Below are 23,896 nucleotides of genomic sequence, written 5' to 3'. Positions count from 1 at the left end.
CCCCCCCCCCCGCCCCCCAGTTCCCCCTGAGAGTGAACTCCCCTGACCACCTGGCTAAGAGCCCCCCCAGGTCCATCTGCTGCTTTCTGGGCCTTAGACTTCTCCAGGGTGCTCCCCACTACATGTGACCACGCCATCTCACGACGCCAAGAAGTTGGCTGGGCCTGAAACGGGGGTTCAGTAAACAAACGTCTCTTGGGTGAATGCGGTGGCTTCTATGACGGATGTCCAACCAAGCCCTGAGCGCTCCGTGGTGCCTACCTGTCCAGCGTGGCTTCCCCAGGTCTGGCCTCCAGGCCATGGACGCAGGGAGGGAGGCTGGCTGTCCCTGGGGTCTGAGCGGACAGCTCCCCAGCCAGGCCCGAGATCCTGGGCTGCCCTGCCTGGCTGGGGGGACAAAGTGCTCCTTGGGGCCCTGAGAGAGGCTGTGCAGTGTAGAGGGGGGGTGAAAGAGGTCAGGACACTGCCTGTGGGAGCCGGGGAGGCCAGCCCAGGTAGGGATGAGCCACGGAAGGCGGGGTGTCACTGCCGTAGGGACTGGAGGCCCCCTGTCCCTCTCCGGCAGGAAGACCTGACTTAGGTCCTCCTGCCCCCCCCCCCCCGCCAGGAGGGGCTGTCCCAGCTGGCCACCCCAGCCCTCGGATCCCCTCTCTGGCCCGGCGAAGTCTCTGCACGGGGATGGCGGGGGCTGTCACAGGCAGAGCCCCCTGGATGCAGCTGGCCAGGCGGCCATCTGGCCCGGGAGCTGCCCTCAGGCCCCGCCCTCCAGCTGCTGCTGAGACCAGGGGCCCGGTCGGATGGCTGGCAGCTGCCGAAGGTGACAGGCCCAGGGCCCCTGAGCTCGGGAGGCGCTGGCAGCCACGGTCCTCGTCCTCCACGGCAGCTTTTGTGGGGAGCACGTGGCCGAGCGCCTCCCTGGAGGCCCCAGCGTGGGCAGGGCGGCTGGCGGGATCATCCTGCTGCTCTGTCTGGGGGGCACAGCAAGGTTCTTGAGGGGCAGCTCTGCTTTCCCTGGGGTGGGGGAGGCCCTGCCTGCAGCCGGGACTGGGTGCTGCCGCAGTGGGGACTGGGGCTCACTCGGGTCTCAGACACGTGGCGGGCGCCGGGGCTGCACGCCGAGCAGGCAGGGAGTCCTCCCGGGGTGGGTGGGGGCCAGTGAGCCGGGAGGTTTGGGACGACCGGGTCGGGCCTTCCGGCCCCAGACGCCTTTCCTCAAATGGCCATCGGGACCGGCTTGGGGGGCCGCCGCCACATCTTCCACGAGAGGGCGCCCTCCCAGACCCCCAGGGGCTGCCCACCCCCACCCACCCCTTCTCTTCTTGTCCTGGGACTTCTCCGGAGCACTGATAGGCCGAGACCAAGGTGGGCACGGACCCCTTCCTGGGAAGCAGTGGGTAGGTGTCGTGGGACAGTCCCAGAGGGGCCAGGGTTTGCAGGGTACAGGATGGGCAGATGTGGGACGTCTGGAGACGACCCTCAGGGCAGGTGTTGGGTCCCAGGGTCCCAGAGGTGGAAGACTGGCCCGGGCCCCTCACTCGGCCCCCTGGAGGCAAAGCCCTGCCCTGGGGGTTTTCAGAGCTGGAGCTCCGGGCTGGCGTGGGGAGAGGCGAGAGTCCTTGCCTGAAGAGTGTAATTCTCCCCCTCAGCCCAGGAAGCCTGGCAGGAGCCCCAGTTTTGAGTGTAGACGCTTTGCTGGACGTTCGGCTGGGCTGCACCTGCCTCTGACCCGGATGAAGCGTCTATACCTCCCAGGCTCAACTCTGACCCGGATGAAGAACGAAAATGCTCCCCCACAAAGCACATACCAATCCCTGGAGGGTAGCTAACTGGAGTCTCCCTTTTACAAAAGGATTTTTATCAACTTGGAGGCCTCGGGGATGGGGGAGGGGCGGCTGTTGGAGAACCTTCTGGCTCTGAGTGCAGGCGGGGTGGGGTCAGGGGTGGGAGGTCCCCTGCAGTGCCTGGGGGAGTCTGCAGGTGCAGGGGCTGGAGTCCCCAGTGAACTGTGGGAGCCGGGGATCCATTGACTGGGGCGGCAGGGAGGGCCCTGGGCTGCTCCGCTGGGGCAACCCTTCTCTGGGGTGCGACTCCCACCCAGCCCGCATTCTGGTGTCTGTGTCCAGCTCAGGGCAGGCGGCTCTGGCTGGTCCCTGGGGCCCTGGGAAGTCTCCCACCTGCTTTTGTAGCCAAGCTGTCAGTGTCTGTCTTCCCTCCGGTCAAAGGGAGGCTCTAGTAAGTCCCTCTCCAGGGATGGGGGGCCCTGCCCCCGGCAAGGGAGTCCTGCGGCCCGGGGTCGATGACCGCTTCCCCCTCATGTCTGTATTCCAGCCAGCCTTCAGGACCCCTCCCAGCTGACCCCCGCCAGCCTCCTGCAAACAGCCGTCCCCCCCCCCCACAGGGGACCGCTAGCTTGCCAGGGTCCTCGAATCAGGCCTTTTAGGGGTCACCCTGGCTGCTCCCTCCCGGGGCCCCCAGCTCTGAGCTACCCGCCCGGGCGGGGGGGGCACATTTTGAAAGGGACCCTAACCTACCCCGCCCCCACGCCACGGAGGCAGAAGCGCGGGGTTCGTCCCGGACCGGCCCTCCCCGCGAGTCGGGGCGGAACCGGGCCGGGAAGTGAGCGCGCACCGGACGCGCCGGGAAACCGAGGCCGGGGAGCACGCGGCCCGGGGTGACGGTGGGCGGCCGGCCCCGCGCGCTCCCGGCGCCGCGCCCTCGCCCCGGCCGCGCCGGGGGCGCCCCGGGCGGCGGAGGCGGATGTGGGCGGGCGGCCGGGCGGGGCGGCGCGGGGCGGGGAGAGGGCGGGCCGGCGGCGGCGGCGGCGGCGGCGGCGGGACCGAGCGCGGCGGGCGGGCGGCCGGCCCAGCGCAGCCAGCGCAGCAGCGCAGCCGGAGGACGCGAGCCGGCGGCCGCCACGAGCACCGGGCCCCGCGCCGCACGAGGCCCGCCCAGCAGCGCCCGCCCGCCGCCGCCTCCAGCCCGGCCCCGCCCGGCGTGCGCGCGGGGATGCCGAGCGGCGGGCGCCGGAGGCCGCGGCCCGGCTAGGCCCGCCCGCGCTTGGCCCGGACGCGCCGCCCGGTGAGTCCCCCCCCCCCCCCCCCCGCGCCGCCAGCCCGCCGCCGCCGCCGCCGGGGCCCGGATTTCCTCCCGCGGCCCGGCGCTTTGTTCCCGGCCGGCGGGGCCCGGGGCGCGGGCCGCGCGCGGCCGGGGTGGAGGAGCGGAGCAGGAAGTGGCCGAGCGCGGCCTGGGCGGGGAGGGCGCGGGCCGGGCCGGCGGCGGCGGCGGGGGCGCGGGCCGCGGCCCCGGCCTCCCTCATGACCTTGGGGAAGCGGCCCGTCGGGGGCCGGGGCAGGGGGCGACGCGGGCCGGCCGGCCAAGGTGCCCAGTGGGTGCTCAGGGGCCGCTCGAAGAGGCTCGCTGCAGCCTTCGTCCAAGTGTGCGGGTGGGCCTCGGGAAGAAGACCTCCTTTGCCCGTAGACAAAAAGTTGTCCGCGATGGCGAGGTGCCCGCCGGCCCACAAAGGACTGCTGGCCCTCCTGGGCCCGGAAACTGCTTTCTGACCTGGGTGGGCTTTGGAGGTGCTGCCCACCCATCCCCCAGGCAGGGACCTGGCAGGCATCTGGGGCTTGGCCCCCAGATTGGGGGGTGGTGGTGGCAGCTGGAGAACTTGTCCATGAGCACGTCGGGGTCCTGAGGACTTGGTGGGCGGGTGGGGGGCACGGCCCGTGGTCTCTCACTACAGGCCAGCCCTGACTGCTCAGAGCCCCTGGTCGAACTGAAGGGCGGGGTGCGTTGGTGGGGCTCCGTTGGTGGGGCTCCGTTCTGCCTTCCCCCCACTGAATGTACAGTTCATAGACAGACGGAGGGGGCCCTTTAAGAGCACAGGCAGTTTTTTTGGTAAGTTGTTACTTAAGTGACACCAGCAGACACACTTTACGGTAAAGGCACTCACAGTAGGTGGGAAACGGCCTGTACTCGGAGACAGCCAGGTGCTGGCTTGGTGTGCACGTATCTGTGCAGATGCACAGCCCCTGTGTGTGTGCACAGATATATTTTTACACACGGGGCTGACAGCTGTCCGACTCTGTCAGCAGCAGGCCCTGCTTCAGCCAGGGTGGGGGCAGGGGACACCCAGAGGTCTGTGGGTGCAGCCCTCTGCCTCCAGGCCACGCCCACCTGTGTCACCAGAGGGGTCCCCGGGCGTGCTGTGCAGGCGCTCCGAGCCCGGTCCTCGGAGGTATCTTCAGTCTCGCTTCCTGTCCCTGCCACTGGCCTGCTGCTCACATTGGCCACTTCTTCTTTGGGCAGAGTGTGTCTCCTCTGACCTGGCATTAGATGCAGCCTGGGGTCTTCCGGCTCTTCTAAACTTAGCCCAAAACTGTCAGTGCCAGGCAACCTTCTCTGGGTCCCCATTCCCTGCCTCAGGAGGCCAGTAAGGTGGAGGGAGAATGTCTACGCAGCTGTCAGTGGACTCATGCTGGGCTCCATTCCAGAGGTCCTCAGGGGTCTTCCTGGCCTGGGGGTCCCAGAGATGAGTCTCTGGGCCTGCTCTCAGGAGCGCTTGTCCGGAGGGCTAGCGGAGGACGGCTCGTGGGAAGACTGCTCTTTCCCAGGATACTCAGGCTGCTGTGTGAGCTGGGTTTTGAGGGATGCCTAGGAGCTCATCCCGCCGGGAGCAATGGGGAGGGAGGGCCACTCAGGATCTGAGGCCAGAGTATGTGCAAGGGAGGCTGCTGGTGGGCCCCTGCGGGTGCCAGGGCCTCTGCCTTTGTGCAGGCAGCCCCCGTGTGCTGCCTCCTGAATGCTGTAATTATGGGTCTGTAACCACCCCGGACTGGGTGCTTCTTACAGACAGGACCCATCTGAGCCTCTCTTTGTCCCAGCACCGAGCCTGGCAAAACCAGAGATGCCTAGTACATGTTGGCCGAATGAATGCACCGGATTCAGTCCCACAGGGGTGCTGTGGTTTAGGAGGGGCCTGGGGTTTCTTCAGGGGAGGTTTTTTATGTCACCCTGGAGGGCTCTGGGTTCACATCTGCGCCAGATGCCTGGTCTCCTGGCCCTGTTTTCTTCACACTTGGATTTCTCTTCTTTCCTAGTCTGGGACGAGAGGGAGGAGCCTGGGGCCCAATGGGTGGGAACAGGGGGACCCTCACCAGAGCTTGGGGAGGTCAAGCCGTGTAGAGCAGAGCAGTCAGAGGGGCTGCCTGGAGGAGGGGGCCTCTGCTGGGTTGGCAGGTTAGGGACGCTGGAATATGCCAGGAGCGCCCTTTGGGGCTGGGGGTGAAGGGGGCGCACCAAGCCCTGAGGGCCCGGGGCTCAGGTGCGTGGGGGGTTGCAGCCCAGGCGGAGGGGAGGCAGGGGAGGCCCGGCTGTGGCCTCAGGGAACTGTGCAGAGCACATGGGGGGGCGGTTTGGGGGCGGCAGAAGCACATAGCAGAGAGGGGGGCGGCAGTGGCTGGGAAGGCTGTGAAGGGCGCAGGCCACATGGGAGGGTGGGCCCCGACGGGGACCCTGGGTGCGGCGGGCTCCCTGACCTCACTGTGGGGTTGGAGGAGTGGCCCCGGGCCACACACAACCTCACACACTTCCCTTTGACTCTGCCAGAGGCTGGGTGCGCCGGCAGGCCCCGGGGAGACCCTGGAGAGGGGCCGGTGAGCAGCGCCCCGGGTGGCCTGGCCCTGCCGGAACAGGGCACCATGAACGACGTGGCCATCGTGAAGGAGGGCTGGCTGCACAAGAGAGGTCAGTGCTCTTGGGGGTGGGCCCGGGGCAGGGGTCCCTCAGGCGGCGTGGGGCGGTTTGGGCCCGCTGGCCCGCTGGCCGCCTGGCTGGGTCCCTCAGGCGGGAGAGCCACCGCCGCCTCCCTCCCCGCTTTCCTGGAAGGCAGTGAGGACACTGGGGCCCCGTCCAAGGCCTGGCTCGCCGGCGGCCCGGGGCGCTGCCCGAGGGCTCCTGAGGGCAGGGCAGAGTTACTTGGCCTGGCCTGGTGCCCGCCTCGGGCCTGGGCTGTGGGGCGGCGTGGCGGGGGTGGTGGTTCCGCACCAGCCAGGGGCCCGGCCCGGGTGTGTGTGTGCTGGAGCCGCGAGCCGTCCGAGCCCGGCGCCCGTGCAGCCTCGGCTGTCCGCGTGCTCAGAGCCCTGCGCCCGGGGAGGGCCTTGGCGCGGCCTAGTGCGACGGGAGATGAGGCCTTGGCCGCTTGGCCACAGCCCCCTGCCCCGCAGCCCCCTGTGGTTCGGGGGTGGGGAGTGGGGGGTAGACAGGCTTCATGTCCAGTTGTCCCCTGGCGAGTGACTCCCTCCTGCCCCAGGGCGGGGATTAGCTACACCCCTTCCTCTTCCTCCAGACCTGCTCCTTCCCAGGCTCTGGCGGGCCCGCTGGCTGCCAGGCACCCCTTGCGCATGCCCTCAGCCGAGGGCATGAGGGGACCCCGTGCCCACCCCGGGATCCCACAGGCTGTTGGGAGGGGAGCCTGGGACATGGAGCAGATGAGGTGAGGCGAGGGCCAGGGTCTGCAGACAGGGCTTTGTGGGGTGCACAGGAGCCCCCGGCAGGGCAGGCGTGGGGTGACAGAGAACAGGGGTGGGGGGCTGCTGGGAGGACGGCCCGCTGGGGCTTGAGGCGGAGGTGAGGGGGCTCTTGGGCCCCGTGGTCCATGGGGAGCCCGCTGCCTCGCTTCTCCGCGAGAACCCCGCACCTGCCGCCTTCTCGGTCCCCTCCCCCGGTGCTCACTTGCTCCGGTCCCTGGCCTGGAAGCCCTTTGCCAGGTCGGCTCTGGCCGCCTCACCTGGCCGCCCTCTTTGCTGTTCCCCTCCCCCTTCACGGGCGCTGGGACTTTCTTTCCTCCGTTCCGGGGCCTGGGGCCGCAGCACAGGAACACTGTCCCCCACCCGCGACCAGCAGCAAACGTTTGTTGACTGTTCGATTAGGATGCCTGGGCCTCAGGGCCGCCGGCCCAGTTACTGGGACGACCCCCAGCCAGCCGGGCGCGCGCCTTCTGGAGGGGCCGGAGGCTGCGGTATCAGGCCCGGGGGGGCATCCAGAGAGCTGGGTTTGAATCTACCTGGCTATGTTGTCACTGTGTCCCTCTCCAAGGACAAATCTGCTGAGCTCTTTGGCCTTCGGTTTCTCGTGTATGTGACTGGGGTGGCGGCAGGGGGTGGCCTGGAGAAGTCTGGCGGGCCCCAGGCCCGGGCACAGCCAGCTTCAGCAGCCTCCGGGCTCTGCTGCCCAGCCCCCCAGTCCCTAGCCTCCCTGGGAGAGGGGGTCCCATGCTCCCTTGGGGACATGAGTGTCCTGCTGTGGGGAGTGACCTCTGGGCTGTTTCCGGGTGTCCTGATGCCGGGTGCTCTGAGCCAGAGAAGCCGCGGAGGACAGCGCGACATCCAGCCTGCATGGGGACGCCTGTGCTGACCTGTTCTGAGGTCCAGGCAAGCTCTCCAGGCCTCAGTGTCCCCGTGTGTGCAGTGTGCGCCTGTCCCCAGGAGTGACTTCCTGCTGCTGAGGGCTCAGGGTGGCTCGGAGGCGGCTGGGCCGGCAGGGATGGGGGGCAGCCGGGCGTCCCTGGACATGGGTGGGCTTCCTGAGCAGGAGCTGGATGTCCGGACACAGACACGTCCCGGGTGATGGCGGCCCCCTACGCGGTGGGCAGCTGAGCCCACCAGCCCCGGCACCGATGGCGGAGTGGGGCTCAGCAGGGCTCCAACACTCGCGCCCTCGCTTGATTCTTACAGTCGATGATTTATGAGAAACCGGGCCTGCTCCAGGATGTAGGTCTGGCTGATCTTGGTTTCGTCTGCAGACTGCTCTGTGCTGAGGCCACGACGCGAGTCAGTGCAGCTCTCTGGGGCCTCCCTGCCCTGTGGGCTCCGTCTGCCCAGCCTGGGTGGTTGTTCCTGGGTGTCCGGACTCTCAGACAGGCCAGCTGGACCAGGTGGACCAGGAGCAGGGAGGAAGGCAGTGAGGGGCCGGGCCTGGGCGGGCAGCCCCAGGCACCCTTGTGCTCACTAGAGCAGCCTGGCCCCCCGGGGGTGGGGTGGGGTGGGGTAGGGTGGGGTAAGGACAGCTGGCCCGTGGGCATGGGGCGCCCCTGCTCTGCGGACCCGCCTGGAAGCGGTCACCTGTGAGGTCTGCGGGCACGAGTGCCGTATGCACATGGTGTGCTTGCGTTTCACTGCAGACACCCCCCCCCGCCCCCCGCCCCAGGACGGTGCGGCCGGGGCCCCGCATCGTGGAGCCTAGCAGGTTGGTCCCAGCCTGCCTCATGCCCTGTGGTGCCCCAGCCCTGAGCCCCTTCTTGGCACGGATCCTGCCCTGGTCCCAGGCTGAGGTGGTCTGGGGCGCCCTGGTGGATAGTGGGCTCCCGGGGCCATGGTTCTCTCCCCTCCTCCCCCCCTCGGCTGTGACTGGTCCTGTCTCCCGCCGTGGCCATGGCCATTCCCTGTGTTTCGCATGTGGCTCTGATGAGGAGACCGTGGTTTCCCCTTGCTGACACAGTCCCTGACCCCGTCCCTGGTCCTGGGGTCCCCACGGGGGCTCCCCTTTGAAGGAGGCAGTGACTGCTGAGCAGACACCAGGGGACAGGCCCGTGGGCCTGCTGAGTAGGGACTTGTGGGGTTTCCTGTGAGGGCGCCGTGCCGCTAATCGTCTGCACACGGCTGCCGCCAGGGCGAGGGGCTTGGCCAGGACCGCCGATGGTGGGTGCCCCTCCCTTACCCTGCACCCCGCCTCCTGGGCCTCAGTTTTCCTGGCTGCGAGGTGAAGGACGGCCCCAGTTCCCGTCCAGGCCACACTGACGTGGCTGTGGCCAAGGTCCCAGCGGCCCCTGGTCCGCGAGGCAGGCCACACAATGCCTTGTGTCTGTGAGGGTCCAGAACTGCCCCTGGGACAGGGCAGGGCAGGGTGGCCGGGGCCCGGGGGCGAGGCAGGTGCCTAGGAGGGAGCGCAGGCCCCGAGGTGTGCTCCAGGGCCGCTGGCCCTGGCGTGTAGCCGTGGCCATGGCCGCCATCGGTGGGGCTGTTTCCTGTTTTGTGCGCATGTTGGGTTCTCCCTGCAGAAGCGGCAGCAGAAGAGGAAGCTGGGGTGACTTGCATGGGGGGTGAGGGGTCACTGCCTTCCTGGCCCTGGGTCCCCTGGCCTGTGCTGGTGGCCTTAGCAGGTGGCTGCCCCACGGTGAGCTGGGCTCCGGGTGGGGGACGGGGGTCACGAGCAGGGAGGGGCAGGGGCCACAAGATGGCCTCTGCTTCCTCCAGCTGGCCCTAGGTAGCACACTGTGCAGGGGAGAGGGTCCCGAGCCCCCTGCCCAGACCCCTACCTGCCACCAGCCCTCTGGGGAGGCCGGCCTGGGTTGCATCAGGCCGGGTTCCTAGAAGTGCTGTGGCTGGCGCGGGGTGGGAGCTGGCCCGGCCGCCGCTGGCGTCCCTCCTGCCCAGGCACACCCAGCCGGGCTCGGGGCCAGTGCCCTCCCTGCGGGCCCTCCCGTAACCGGAGCCCATGGCTGCGGCTCTGTGCCCGCTCCCCGGGGCCACCCCACGGTGGGCAGAGCCCCCATTTCTGCCCACTCAACGTGCCCGGCCCCTGCTTGGTGGCCCCACGGGCAGGCCCCCTGGCCAGATCTGGCTCTGGACAGGCCGGCTGAGGTCCCTGGGGTTCCGGGCTGGGGTGGCCGCGCTGGGTGAGCCATGGGCCCGACCTGGGAGCTGCACCCCTGCTGCCCAGCCGAGCCCTCGCCCCCCCCGCCCTTGCCTTCTCAGGGCTGCTTCTCTGCCCCTAAGAAATACCGGACGTGTTTCAGGGCTGTTGCAGTCGATGGCCTGGTTTGGGGGGGTTCCTTCTGATAACCCCGGTGCTGGACCTGGATCTCTGGGCTCGGGATTTGGGTCCACACATCCCCAGGTGGGCCCCGAGCCTGCAGCCCCCTCTCCCCAGGCCTGTGGCCCAAGGTGCCAGCAGATAGGAGTGAAGCTGGTAGACTGACGGGCGGGGTGGGGGGGCTGCCTGCTCGACCATCCAGCCGCCTGGGATGCTTGTTCATGGGGGTGAGGCTGTGGCTGCCCCCAAACCCTCACCCCACCGGGTCACTGAACCCCAGTGTGGGAGGCCAGGTGCACATTGGACGGAGCGGGCAGGTGAGGCAGGGGACCTGGCGGCCGGCTCACAGAGGGAGCCTGGGGGCAGGCGGGGTGGGGGGAGGCGCACAGCGCCAGGCTGGTGCAGGGCCTGGGCAGTGGGGCTGTGCCCTGGTCTGGGGGCTCTGGGTCGGCAGTGAGGGTGTCTGGGCTGCCGGGGGCGGGAGACCGGAAGTGAGACAGTGGGCGTGGGCAGGGGGCCCCTGGACTAGGGCAGAGGCCGTGGGGACCAGGCCACAGGGGCCATCCCAGGGGGACCTGGCATGTGCGGCAGGCAGGCTGGGACTGAGGGGCGGCCCCTGTGGCCTGCGTCAGGGGGTGCTCGGTGCCCGAGGACGACGTGGGGTCTGCAAGGACGGTGAGGTCCCGGCTGAGATGACGGCAGGTGCCTGCGCCTGGGGGCGGGGCTGGATGTGCTGGGCGCTGAGCAGCCCCCGGCGCCTTCCCCTCCTTGCTGAGTCTCCCTGTGTGCGCTGGGCCGTGACTCTGTGGGCCTTTCCCCTCGACGGCAGAGCCAGAGACCTGTGAAGAGCGCGGCCGGTGTCGAGGAGCGAGTCTAGCCTGGGCCGCAGGACCAGGGTCCCTGCTCACCAGCTGTGACCTTGAGAGTCCCCTACTTGGGCCTCAGTTTTCCCTGGGGGCTAGTGGGCATAACACTCCCTGCCTGCCAGGTGGGCCTTCCGGAACGACTGGGTGGGATGGTGAGGAGAGGCCCAGCCAGGCTCAGGGGCCGCGTGGGGGGGGGGGGCGGGGAGGCAAATGCCCTCCACGCCTCGCCCCTCTGTGGGGCAGAGGGTGGACGCCTCTTCTCATCCAGCCCTGCCTCTGGGTGGGCCCCGTGAATGCTGCCCCCAGAAAGGCTTAGTCTCAAGGGGCAGGTTGGTGGGATTCGCCCGAGGGCGGGTGTGACACCGCCCTGCCCTGGCCCGGCTTCCCGGGGCTCCGGGGCCCTCAGGGTCAGCCTGAAGTGGCCGGCTGGTGGGACAGGGACACAGGGACCTTGGCTCGGGTGCAGGCAGAGGCCTGGCAGGCTGGGCCCCCCGAGGTGACCCACGCCGGCGCCCGCCCGCAGCCTGCCCCCTTCCTGGTGGTTGGCGACGGATGGGCCGCCGTCAGCAGGGCCGTTTGCTCACTGTGCTGGAGAAGGTAAATGGGCGCCCGGCAGCTGTCGGCCTGCGATGGATGTGCTGGCGGCAGGGGACCGCACGGGCGCCGCTGTCAGCTGGCGCCCGCTCCCCGGGCCTGCTGGGGCTCGCTTCGCTGTGGAGAAACAGCTCGGTGCCGCCTGGCACCCTGCCAGCCGCCGCCTGCCACCGCCGCGGCAAAGTGTTCATCCAGCAGTTTCCCCGAGAACCAGAGACTTGGAGGGAATGTTCGCGGAGCTCGGGGTGTGGTGGCCAGGCAGGTGGGGGCCTCTGGGGTGTCAGGCCTGGGGTGTGCTGGGAACCCCGGCCTGCCTGCAGCGTGGGTCCCTGTGGGGCACGGCATGGTTCGGGCCCCACGGCTGGGAGCCACGGAGGGGGCAGGCCGCCAGCCTCTCGCTGCGTCGTCCCCGGGGCTGGGCGCTGTGGCCCTGCTGGAGTGACCTGGGCTGCGGGAGGCACGGGCCCTCCAGAATCTTCCTGGGGATGAGCTGGCCCCCCAGGTGAGCAGGGTTATTGGAAGGGCCCTCCTAGGCGAGGACACACAGGGACACCACAGGGGCCCATGCCAGGAGTTGAGTCCCTTAGGGGGCAGGAGGAGGTGGGGGGCCTGGCCGAGCCTATGCGACTGCCCCCCCGCCCCCAGCCAGGATGCCTGGGCCCTCACTGGGAGCAGACTGGCTGGGAGTGAAGGGCTGGGGGGGGCACAGGCCCCCTTCTCTGGTGGCGGGCAGGGTGGGGTCTCCGATGGGCAGTATGGGTCCCGTCCCCACCCCGGCCCAGGGCTGGGCTTCTGAGAGAACCCTGAGGGGCTGCCTGTCCCACCTGCCCCCCAGTCTCGCCCTGGCTCCTGTGTCCTGGCTGCAGGCGTCGGGGGCCCTCGTGGCCGGGCTGCCCAGCTGTGTGGAGGGGACTCCGAGGCTTCGGTCTGAAGCGTTTGCCTGCGGTGGGACGGGGTGGGGCAAGTGGGTGGAGAGCCCTTCTGGGGGTCCTGGGCTCTGGCTGTGACTGGCAGGGCCCCACTGCCCACTGTGCAGCTCCCAGGGGGTCCGTGGGTGGGCATTTGTCCCGGGGGAGTGGTGGGGACCCCCACTTAGGGAGTAGTGACCTGAAGGCCAGACTCCGGCCTCCCTGTTTTTCAGCTGCCTGTGCCCGGAGTGAAGGCTCTGAGGTCCCCACCAGCGGTAGCAGCTGGCAAGTGTCTGTCCCCACCCCAGTCCTGTGGCTGAGGACAGGGGTGGCTGCATTCCCCACTCGTTAACATCCTGTGTCACCTCAGCCTTGGGAGGGAGCAGGGCTCCGGGGCCCCCCTCCACCTGGGCTGGTCGCCTGCCCCGAATCTTGTCTGGGCTGAACTCATTCAGATGCAGGACGCGGCCCAGGACGCAGACAGCACTGCCTTGGCCTCCCGGTGACCGCCTGGCTGCACCTGGCTGGGCAGAGGGGTCTGTGTGCCTCAGAGCCTTGGCCCCCGTCCCCTCCAGTCCCCCCGCCCTCCCAAGGGCTCTGTGAGCCGGGCTGTCCAGGTGAGGGGCTGAGCGAGGCCGCCTTCCCTGCCCCCCGTCCCACCTGCGTGTCATGTGGGGCCCAGGCGGGGGGGGGGCAGCTGGGGGCCGACGTGGCCCCCCTTCAGAGCCCCGGGCGTGGGGGCTGCTGGAGGGTCCGGGCCCCTGCCCGTTCAGATGGGGTGTCTGCCCCTCGGCTTCTTGCCCACCAGAGCCGCTTCCTTGCCCCCCACCCCAGTGCTGGGTTACAGAACCTTCCTGTGCCTGGAGTGGGGTGGGCGCCACTGGACAGGTACGGGTGGGGAAACCGAGGCCCCGTGGGCACGTGGGCGCTGCTGAGCAGGCACACACGTGCCGGCCGCGTGCACAGGGCGCAGTGCCGGGCGCGGTGGGGGCCGGCAGCAGTTGGCGAATCAAGATGGATTTTCGGGGCTGCGCGGGTGAGGCGCTCATCTCTCTCCCCGCTCAGTTAGCGTCCCGGGGAGCGGCAGCTGGCGGGAAGAGAGGCACTCCATCAGGGGCCGACAGCTCCAGCCTGGCACGCAGGCGGGTGGGAGCGAGCAGCCCGGGACGGCGCGGGTGGGGGGCTGTGCACAGGCCCCGGAGCCCAGTCTGCTTGTGCCCCCCCGCTGCCCCGTTGGGAGGCCCGGTGGAGCCGTGTGGCTGGGCGGGGTCCCGGCAGGGGTGCGGGAGGAAGACAGCAACCTGAAGGGGCCTGAGCCCAGCCTTCCTAGCGCCTGGGGGGGGGGGGGGGCGGCAGAACCGGGTGCAGTTGGGGCGGGGGGCAGGGTGCTGGCCTTAGGAGGGTCCGCCTCCTGCCGGTGGGGCTGGGCCTGGAGGGGACCCCCGTGTGCAGAGGAGTAAGGGCTGGGTCGCACCCGGAGGCCCCTGGCTGGGGGGGGCCCCGACAGTGGGGGCGGAGCACATGGGGAGCTGCTGGGTCCTGGGGGCGGGGCCTTTGCTCGTCCCCCTCCCCTGGGGCCCCGAGCTTGGGGACCCCAGCCCCCTCCCCACCTGCTGCCCAGTGGCCCCTCTGACAAAGCCGTTGTCTAATTAGTAAGTTCTCTGTCGCTGTTCAAACCCCTTGCTCGGCAAAATGTAAATGAAACATTTTTTTTTCTGGGTGTCAGTATGAAAAATGACAGTCGCTCGAATATCACAGAGGACATCTGCTCTGGCTCTTAAGTGTGAATGCCTGTTTATGGCTGATGTGGCGAAACTTTGGGGGAAACTTCCCCGAGCACCTGGGCCACCCATTGGTGGGATGCGCAGGGGTCAAGTGTGGCGGGTCCCTCCGCCTGCAGGCTGTGTAGACGCCTCCTGGGTCTGGCTTTCCCGCGGTTCCTATGACCGCCCTGGGCCCCTGGACAGGGCAAGTGGTCACGTGGGAGGTGAGGGGCTACGGGGCCCGTGCTGCATAAGGGCGCTGGGTCTCACCTGCTGTCCCCTGAAAGCTGGGTGCAGGCCCCCTCCCAGGGCCTGGGGAGGGCCCAGCTCTGGCCGGCAGTCCACTCGCCATTGTCTCGGCAGTAACGGTCGTGGCCGCCACCTGGCGGGACGGAGTGAGTGGGGAGAGCTCCTGAAGCCCTGGTGGGGAGCTGTAACTGTCTGCTGGGGCCTGCCGGCTTGGCAGCGCCTCCTCCAGAAAGGCCCTCTGGATTGGGCCAGACTCGTGTTAGTTGTGGCCTGGTCCCTTTTCCACATGGGGCCAGCTGTTCATCGTGCGAGTCGGGCAGTGTCCCCAAGTCCCAGTGTCCTGGCACACCCGTTCTGGGACCGCCAGCTGTGAGCCTGCCACAGGGACAGGCTCTGGGGGGCCGGGGCCCTCACCGAGCGCGTGTCCGCAGGGGAGTACATCAAGACCTGGCGGCCCCGCTACTTCCTCCTCAAGAACGACGGCACCTTCATTGGCTACAAGGAGCGGCCGCAGGACCTGGAGCAGAGAGAGTCCCCACTCAACAACTTCTCTGTGGCTCGTGAGTGTGCCCACGGCCACCCTGGGTTGGAACCGGGGAGGGCTGAGTGGGTGGGCGGGACGACAGGAGTCCTCTCGCGCCCAGCAGCCCAGGGTCAGGTCCCCAGGGCCTCTGGTGGGGCCAGCGGCCTCCAGGGACCAGGCTGGGTGGTGCTGGCTTTGAATCATCTCGGGAAGCAGCGAGCGGTTGCTTCCGGCCGCTGGGAGGTCTCTGTGCCGAGTCCCAAGGCTGGAGACCCCAGACCTGTTCTGGGCACTCTGGCTCTGGAGGGCAGAGGGCCTGGCCGAGCAGGGACAGAGCCCCGCCTGCGGCAGCCAGCGGCCCAGAGGCCAGATGGGGCACACCCAGGTCTCTGCACAAAGTCTCTGGGTGGGGACGAGAGTGCGTGAGGGACCCCCAGCTTTGGGAGCCTCAGTCACCCCCAGATGCCTGGCCCTGCGGTGGTTTGCTTCTACCCTCAGCAGGGGTGGGGAGTGTGGGGGGCACAGAGTCGGTGGGTACAGCGTAGCTGGCCTGGCACAAACTGGCACTTTTTCTAAACTCGGTGCTGCTGTGGCCTCGTTCCATACCTACGAGGGGGATGGCAGGGGCGCCCCTGCCTCAGGCTGCTGAGCCAGTGGCCTTCTCTGGTGGTCTGTTTCCACCCTGGAGCCCGGCTCTGCCCGGGGCCAGACCAGGCCCCAGGCCGGGCGGGGAGCCGGGAAGTGCGGGATGGGCTCATGAGCCGGCGGAACTGCTGGGTCCCTCTTGGGACGCCATCAGGGGTGCCGAGCACAGTGCCTGCCATGGGGGTCCAGGCCCCGGCCTGCGCTTCTTCGTACACCTCCATCTCCAGCGAGCTCTGCCTTCATCCGGCCTGGGAGCCCGGAGCCTGCAGCTACTCCACGTCGCCTGTGGAGGTTCCGGTCCGCGGCCTTGGGCCGAGGTAGCGCAGGCAGACAGGAGGGGCTCACGGCTTCCGCGCCAGCACCCTGGCTGTCCTACCCCCCCCAGGGTGCTGGCCCCATGCTGCAGGGGAATGGGTGTGGCCAGCAAGCCCCACCCCAAGGGCACAGTCCTGGCCCCGCAAGCCTCCAGCCAGGGAGGGGGTCTGCCAGGGGGGCTTTACCACAACCTGGGTCCTGTGAGTCCTCCCCACCCCATCCTCAAGCCTCCACACAGCAGCTGTTAGAGTCGGGGCCCCGGGGTGAGGGGAGACCAGGGCGGCAGGTGCCACTGTCCCCTGCAGTCTGGTGGCCACGTGGGGGACCTTACTTCAGTGCCTCTGGGGTCCCCCCAGTGCTTGCCTGTTTGGGGCCAGGTGGGGGGGTTCAGGAAGGAGGCCTGGCAGGGTGGGGGTGGGCGCCACCTTGCTGGCAGGGCCTGAGGGGCCCAAGGAATGTTCTCTGTGGGCCGAGTGGGGTGGCGAGGGGATGCTGCGGAAGTGCACGGGAGGTGGGCACCATCCAGAGCGCTCCCCGAGCAGGGCGGGGGGACGAGGCGGGTGCTGGGGCCTCGAAACGAGGCCACGGTCCAGCTGGAGCGCCAGCCAAGGAGCAGAGCCACACAGGATGGGGACCTGTCCTTGGGGAGGGGTTCCAGGGCTTGGGGAGCCAGGCTCTGGGATGGGTGTCAGGCACCTAGACCCTAGGGAGACTGGTGGTCTCTGATGGGTGAGTGCGGGGGTGTCAGGACCGAGAAGAAGGGTTTTCCAACCCCTGACCCTGTGTTGACACAGGCCACCATCCCCATGAGGCCGGCCCCAAGCCCTTCCTGGCACCTGGCCCTGCCACTACTTCCTTACACTCTGCTGAGCCTGAGGAGGGCCCCTCGAGGTTGCCAGGGCCCAGGCCCTGGAATGTCGGGAGCCCCCACACAGGCCCCGAGGCCCTGTCCACTCCCACGGGCTGGGCCGGCTGGCCGAGGGTTTCTCAGCACCCCTGACTCGTTCCCCCCATCTCTCAGGGCCTGGTGCACCCCCACAGCCCCTCTGCTCCAGGCATGTGTCTGTGTGCTCCAGCTGTGCGCGTGCTCCAGGTGTGCGTCTGTGTGCTCCAGCTGTGCGCGTGCTCCAGGAGTGTCTGCGTGCTCCAGCTGTGCGTGTGCTCCAGGTGTGCGTCTGTGTGCTCCAGCTGTGCGCGTGCTCCAGGAGTGTCTGCGTGCTCCAGCTGTGCATGTGCTCCAGGTGTGCGTCTGTGTGTTCCAGCTGTGCGCATGCTCCAGGCGCCTCTGCGTGCCCCAGGTGTGCATCTGTGTGCTCCAGGTGTGTGTCAGTGTGTTCCAGGTGTGCGCGTACTCCAGGTGTGCGTCTGTGTGCTCCAGGTGTGCGTCTGTGCTCCAGGTGTGTGTCGCTCCAGGTGTGTGTCTGTGTGCTCCAGGTGTGTGCATGCTCCAGGAGTATGTCTGTGCTCCAGATGTGTGTGCTCCAGGTATGCATCAGGAATGCCTCTGGGGGGGGCGGGTGTCACCAGTGCGGGGTGGGTGCCGCCTGAGCAGCCTCAGGGGAGGGTCATGTCCTCCAGCCATCTGCCAGGACAGGCGGCCTCTGCCCGGGTGAGTCAGCACCAGCCTCTGCCCTGGGACTGGCCCTGCTTGGACACCGGGATGGGGGGGGAGGGGTGGCTGGGAAAATGGCAGCAGGTTCCTGCTCAGGGGCCAGCAGCTTCCCCTCCCGCCGGCCCCTCCCTGGGGCCCCCCAGACTCCCCACCTCTGGCCACTTGGGCTGTGGTCTGGCGCACTGCAAGGGCTCAGAGACCCAATGGCTAGGGGAGAAGATGGCCCAGGAGGCTGAGGAGTCCCAGCCTCTGCCCGCCGTGCAGGGGTGCGTCACCCCTCCAGAGCACACCGTCGGGGCCAGAACAGGGGTCCTGCCCCGTTGTACCATCAGGGAAGCCAGAGATGGGCGTGGGGATGGGACAGGGCTTCCCAGGACCTGGTGGTGGGGTCAGTGGTGGGGTCCTGGGGGCGGGGCGTGTGTGCAGACAGCCGCTCACCTGCCAGCCCCGCCCCCAGAGTGTCAGCTGATGAAGACAGAGCGGCCCAAACCCAACACCTTCATCATCCGCTGCCTGCAGTGGACCACGGTCATCGAGCGCACCTTCCACGTGGAGACCCCTGAGGAGCGGTACGAGACAGATGCGCGGGGGCCGGGGGAGGGGTTGCGCAGGGTCCTGCTCCCCGGTGGGGAAGGGGGCTAGGCCTTGGCGTCCCCGGCGCCTGGACCTGGAGCACAGGGCCTCCCCCGGCCGCCCTGCAGGGAGGAGTGGACCACTGCCATCCAGACGGTGGCCGACGGGCTCAAGAGGCAGGAGGAGGAGATGATGGACTGCCGGTCCGGCTCACCCAGCGACAACTCGGGGGCTGAGGAGATGGAGGTGTCCCTGGCCAAGCCCAAGCACCGCGTGGTGAGGCCCTCCCCCGTCTGGCAGGGCTCCCTCCTCGGGGGCAGTGCGGGGCAGGGGCGCGGGGCTCCCCATGCGGCCCCTGACCCCAGGCGCCCGCCTGCTGCCTGCAGACCATGAATGAGTTTGAGTACCTGAAGCTGCTGGGCAAAGGCACGTTCGGGAAGGTGATCCTGGTGAAGGAGAAAGCCACAGGCCGCTACTACGCCATGAAGATCCTGAAGAAGGAGGTCATCGTGGCCAAGGTGGGGGGCGCAGGGCCAGGGTGGCCTGGGGGCGGGCGGTGGGCGGCGGCTCACACGGCCGTGTCTTCCAGGACGAGGTGGCGCACACGCTCACGGAGAACCGCGTCCTGCAGAACTCGCGGCACCCTTTCCTGACAGTGAGTCCCCGGGGGCGCAAGCCGTCTGCAGGATGGGAGGCGCAGATGGGGCCGGACTGTGCTCAGAATTCAGGCCTGTGGGGGGCTGCGGGGGGGCTGACCCTGCTGTGCACGGTGGGGCAGGGATCCGCCTGAGGCGCCCCAGCCCCACCCCACCCCCGACGCTGACCCTTCTGCACACAACCTTCTGGCTGCTTCCCCTTTGAGGCCCCAGTTAGGAGGGTCGCTGTGTCGGGGGGTTCTTGGCTTAGGAGGGGTGTATGGAAACTCTTTGCGAGTGGCGGGAATGACCTAGAAGTGGTTCCCTGGCCCGGCCCCCCAGGAAGGTGTGGGCAAGCCAGTTAGCAGTGCGGTGGACGGGCTGCTGCTCGCCTGGGGGGTTGGGACCAGGGCCGGGCACCGCTCGGGCTTTCCTGGGGACCCCCCAGGCCCTGTCACCCTCTGCTCAGCACGGCGTCCCCACCCCCAGGGCACCGCCTGAGCCAACGCAGCGGCAAAGCAGAGCTGCCCCTTTGCTTCTGTCCAGTTCACGTTCCTTCAAGTGTTTCCTTATGAGGCGTGACCGGCCCACCCACCGGGGGTCTCCCCTCATGTGGCTGCCCGGCCTCGAGCCCCGCCCTCCCCTCCGCGTGCCCCTCGTCACAGTCGACGGCAACTCAGGCGGTGGCCGCTGGCTCCCTCCTGCGGGCTCCCCACAGGACAGGGCGTGGGGCCTGGAGAGCTGGGGACGCGGCATGAGGGCTGGAGCTGGTCTCCGGTCCCGTGAGTCCTGTGAATGGGGCGCATCCCTGGCTGCTGGGTGAGGCCCAGGGTCTGCCCCTCGTGGGGAATACGTGGTCCTTGGAGCCTTTCCTTTTAAAGCAAGGCTGCCGTGGTGTGAGGCAGGAAGGGGTGCCGGGCGGGAGGGGGCCTCTCAGCCACCATCCTGCTTCCCGCGTCGGTGGCCTGGAGCCCAGAGCTCCGCGGCCCTGCAGGGAGCCTCTACACGTGTGCCGGAGCCTGCCGGCCCCTAAGCCGCCGACACCCCACACCCCCGCGCCTTCTTCAAGCCCGGCCTGCGGGCGTCGGGGCCCCGGGGGGCACGCTTCCAGCTCCGCTCCCCCCGCAGGCCCTGAAGTACTCCTTCCAGACCCACGACCGGCTCTGCTTCGTCATGGAGTACGCCAACGGGGGCGAGGTAGGCCGGCCTCTGCGAGCCTTGGGCGACCCTCCCTGGCGCAGGGACGGCGCCCCGTGCCCCCCCCCCCGTGCCCCGAGGTCGTGCCCCGTGACCCTGACCGTGGCCCTCGTCACCCAGCTCTTCTTCCACCTGTCCCGGGAGCGCGTCTTCCCCGAGGACCGCGCGCGCTTCTACGGCGCCGAGATCGTGTCCGCCCTGGACTACCTGCACTCGGAGAAGAACGTGGTCTACCGTGACCTCAAGGTGGGTGGGTGCGAGCAGGGGGCGCGCGGGCGGGGGAGGGGCTGGCGCTGAGCTGGAGGCCGCCCCGCAGCTGGAGAACCTCATGCTGGACAAGGACGGGCACATCAAGATCACCGACTTCGGCCTGTGCAAGGAGGGCATCAAGGACGGCGCCACCATGAAGACCTTCTGCGGGACGCCCGAGTACCTGGCCCCTGAGGTGTGCCCCTGCTGCGCCCCCCGCCGGCCTGGCGCCCCGGGGCCCCTGGGCGGCCCGTGACCGCGCACCCCCGTGCCCCCAGGTGCTGGAGGACAACGACTACGGCCGCGCGGTGGACTGGTGGGGGCTGGGCGTGGTCATGTACGAGATGCTGTGCGGCCGCCTGCCCTTCTACAACCAGGACCACGAGAAGCTCTTCGAGCTCATCCTCATGGAGGAGCTCCGCTTCCCGCGCACGCTCAGCCCGGAGGCCAAGTCCCTGCTCTCGGGGCTGCTCAAGAAGGACCCTAAGCAGAGGTGAGCCCCTGGCCCTGAGCCGACAGTGCCGGTGAGCGCCCCCTGCCGCCCCCCGTCTCCCGGTTTCCCTTAGGAGCAGTTCAGCGCCTCCCAGGCCAGGATGATGGCCGACACAGTGTCCTCGACGGGAGCCGGCTGGGGCCAGACAGGCAGTGTGGCCCGGCCCTCGCAGCCTCCACATGGGCTCAGGAAGACCCCACCCAGTGTGCTGCACCTGCTGTGGCCTAGGCCTTGGCGCCCGGGGAGGCTGCGCCGGCCCCATTGCCCCGGGACTACACTGTCACCTTGCACTGTCCCCCAACCCCACCCCCAGAACTGAACTGTCCCCCCTCACCAGCCCCCACCCTTCCCAGGACCACACTGACCCTCCTGTACTGTCCCCTGACCCCCAGAGACCCCACTGCCCAGTACAATCAGGCAGCCCGGCCTCACCCAGTGGGAGGAGGGCCCGGTGAGTGGCCTGCGCCCTGTGCCGGCAGGTGGCGCCGGGCACTGACCAGTCTCCCCTGCAGGCTGGGAGGGGGCGCAGAGGACGCCAAGGAGATCATGCAGCACCGCTTCTTCGCCAGCATCGTGTGGCAGGACGTGTATGAGAAAAAGGTGTGTAGGGCCCTGGTGCACAGCGCCCCCCCCCGCCCCCTCCCCAGGCTCGGTCAGCTCCCTCCCCCCCAGCCCCCTGGGAGGAGCCGTGCGCACAGACTTCTGGAGTCCTGAGCTCAGGAAGGCTGCGCTAGGGCGTGCTGGGCCCCTGTCTCCTGACACGCTTCTCGTGGGTTCCCGCTGCACCCTCCCTGTAGGCCCGTCGCAGGCCACACGCCCTGCCTTGAGCAGAGACCCTGCTGGGTCATGAGGGGCAGCCCTGCAGTCCGGGGCAGGGAGGGGGGGGCGGTGCTGGCCTGCAGGGCCCTCCTCCCACCTGCACATCCTCTGCAGTTACGCGCGTCCTCTGTCGCGGGGCGTCCGCTCTGCAGCCTCGGTCGGCCGGCTGCACTCTTGTCCTTGAGCCGCACGTGAGGCCGGGAGGCCCTGCGCTCAGGTGGGAAGCCCCGCAGGGCGAGGCCCCCGCGGGCACGGGCGCTGGAAGGCCTGGCCTCATCTCCTGGTGGGAAGCCGGCCAGGGAGGGCCCTGGGAGCCTTCTGTGGTTTGGGGAAAGGTCAGGTTCACTTTGTGCCCCAGGGCACCCAGCTGGGGCTTGCGTGGGCACGTGGCGGTGTCTAGCTGCTCCGTGGGTGCCCCCCCCCCCCCCGCCGGGGCTGCGGCGGGCTCTCTGAACCTGCCTGTAGGGGAATACTACCTGCTGGCCTAGGTGGGTCGAGGGACCGTGGGTGATCAAAGTGGAAGTTGCTGGGAGCTGGGCCGAATGGCCGTGGTCAGGAAGGGGTGTGCGTGGCACCTGGGGTGGGGCTGTGGGGCTGGGAGCCCCCCCCATACCTCTTGCTGCATGGTGTTCTTATTCCTCCCTTCCCACTTTATAAGAAAATGAAAAAAGGGAAGAAAATTGGACTTGTCCCCTCCCGCCTGGGGATATGAGGGTCCCGCAGAAGTGCCCCCTGCAGGCGCCCCTGTGGGGGGGTGTGCAGGGCCACCGCCCTCCCCCACGTCTCCTTGCTGTAGCCCCGTCCCTGTCTCCTGCTGCCTGGAGACATGAAGCACTTCCGGGGTGGGAGGGGCAGCCCTGGGGCTTAGTGCAAAGTCGGGGGGCCTTTAACTTGTCTTCCCTCCCTCTTCCTGCCCCCCCCCCCAGCTCAGTCCGCCCTTCAAGCCCCAGGTCACCTCAGAGACAGACACCAGGTATTTTGATGAGGAGTTCACGGCCCAGATGATCACCATCACGCCCCCCGACCAAGGTGAGGGGTGGGACCCCCGCACCCCCCATGTCTGTTTCTTCCCTTCTCTCCAGACTGCACAAGTCAGGGGCTGCCCCCAGCAGGCCGCAGTGCCCACGGGACAGGGTCCCTCTGGGGCGGGAGGGCACAGTCCCTGCTCATGGCGTCAAGAGGGCCCTCTCCCCCGGCGCGCGGCGGCCGCAGTCCCGGCACTGGGTCTGAGTGTGCCCCCGCCCGCAGGCGACGCCGTGGAGGGTGAGGACAGCGAGCGGAGACCTCACTTCCCGCAGTTTTCCTACTCTGCCAGCGGCACGGCCTGAGGCGGCCAGCAGCGCACTCCCGACGCCCCGGTGCTGGCCTCGGGGAACGGGAGGAAGCCTCCCGGACGACCGATCCCCAGCCCGTGTCCCCGTCCGAAGAGCTGCCGAGGAGCGCGATGGGAAGGCCTTCGTGCTGCGGGCTGGGCGGCCCGCCTTGGAGGGGTCTCCTCCCAGCCGGGCCAGGCTGGGAGGGAAGGGTCCTGCGAGTCTTTTTAATTTATTTCATCTAGCTCTCCAGACGTGGCCTTGGCCTTCAGAACGATTAGACTCACATAGGAAACGGTCAAGGACTTCTGCAGCCACGTGCAACTGGGAGCCCAGGAGGGCTCTGTGCCTTCGCCCCTCCAGCCAGCCGTCCCCGCCGCCATCTGTCCCGGCCCAGCGCGGGGGCTCCAGAAGCAGCCGGCGGTGACGCGCTGGCCCGGTCCCCCCACGCCCCGCCGGGGAGCGGCTCCTGACCAGGGCCGGGGCAGAGGCCAGGCTGGAGGCCGAGAAGTGAGGCTGCAGTCCGTTGCTGTGTAACACGCGATCACGTGCATTTGGGGTTTTTAATCTTGGTGACAAGAAAACCCCTGCCTCCCGCCCTCTCTTCCCTTTGGGGCACCTCCTCGACGGTGTCCCCAGGTAGCACTCTTCTGTAGAGAAGCTTCACTGTCCCGCCACGCGCCCCACGACCTCTGGAGGGGCCTTCGGTGCGCCCCCCGTGCCTCCGGGCCGGACCCGCGCTGCACCAGGGCGCTTTTTACATTCAACTTTACTATTTTTACTATTATGAGACTTTCCCTCCAAACTCCTCAATAAACACTGCTTTTCAACTCCGTGGCTTGTTTGGGTGGGTGGCGGGCAGCAGAGCGTGCGGGCCGGCCCACGTGTGCACGGGGAGCGCCCAGCCTCTGCCCCGCCGTCCACCTCTCCAGCCGCTGCCTGCCCAGCACGTCTGAGACCATTGGGTCCAGGGGCGCTTGCGGCCCAGCGGGACGTGCTGCAGGCAGCTCCTGGCACATGCCCGGCGGCCGCCCGCTCCCAGACAAGGAGCCCGCTGCCCGGCAGGGAACGGAATGGTGCAGGGCTGCTGGGCACCCCATCTCCCGTGGGTTCAACCCCTCGGGTGTGGCCGGGCCTCGGGACATCTGTAGGTCCGGTGCGTGGGCCTGGAGAATGGCCGGAAGCACCTCTGTCTCTGGACTCCATGGTGGCCCTGGGCAGGGCGTCTGGCGCGGCCCTGGGGACTCTGTTGTCAGGCGTCCGCACAGGCCATGGGCAGCACAACAGCTTGTCGGGGACCCAAACACACAGCAGACACCACACCCTACACGG

General features: G+C 68.8%; 1 protein-coding gene across 1 annotated transcript; it reads left to right on the top strand.

Moving 5' to 3' along the window:
- Positions 1 to 2,827: 2,827 nt before the first annotated feature.
- On the top strand, positions 2,828 to 23,397 carry AKT1 (AKT serine/threonine kinase 1). The gene is made up of 14 exons (XM_039255817.1): positions 2,828 to 3,078; positions 5,608 to 5,745; positions 14,622 to 14,750; positions 17,743 to 17,854; positions 17,987 to 18,134; positions 18,245 to 18,376; positions 18,448 to 18,513; positions 19,622 to 19,690; positions 19,811 to 19,936; positions 20,007 to 20,135; positions 20,218 to 20,432; positions 20,945 to 21,032; positions 22,178 to 22,280; positions 22,500 to 23,397. The coding sequence occupies exons 2-14, from the start codon at positions 5,700 to 5,702 to the stop codon at positions 22,577 to 22,579; spliced, it is 1,443 nt and encodes a 480-aa protein (XP_039111748.1). The 5' UTR covers positions 2,828 to 3,078; positions 5,608 to 5,699; the 3' UTR covers positions 22,580 to 23,397.
- The last annotated feature ends 499 nt before the right edge of the window (positions 23,398 to 23,896 follow it).

Source organism: Hyaena hyaena, unplaced genomic scaffold, assembly GCF_003009895.1.
Source record: "Hyaena hyaena isolate Hyena2069 unplaced genomic scaffold, ASM300989v1 scaffold_546, whole genome shotgun sequence".
Classification (NCBI taxonomy): Eukaryota; Metazoa; Chordata; class Mammalia; order Carnivora; family Hyaenidae; genus Hyaena; species Hyaena hyaena.
Note: the sequence above shows the minus strand (reverse complement) of the source record. Positions and strands in the feature narration are given on the sequence as shown.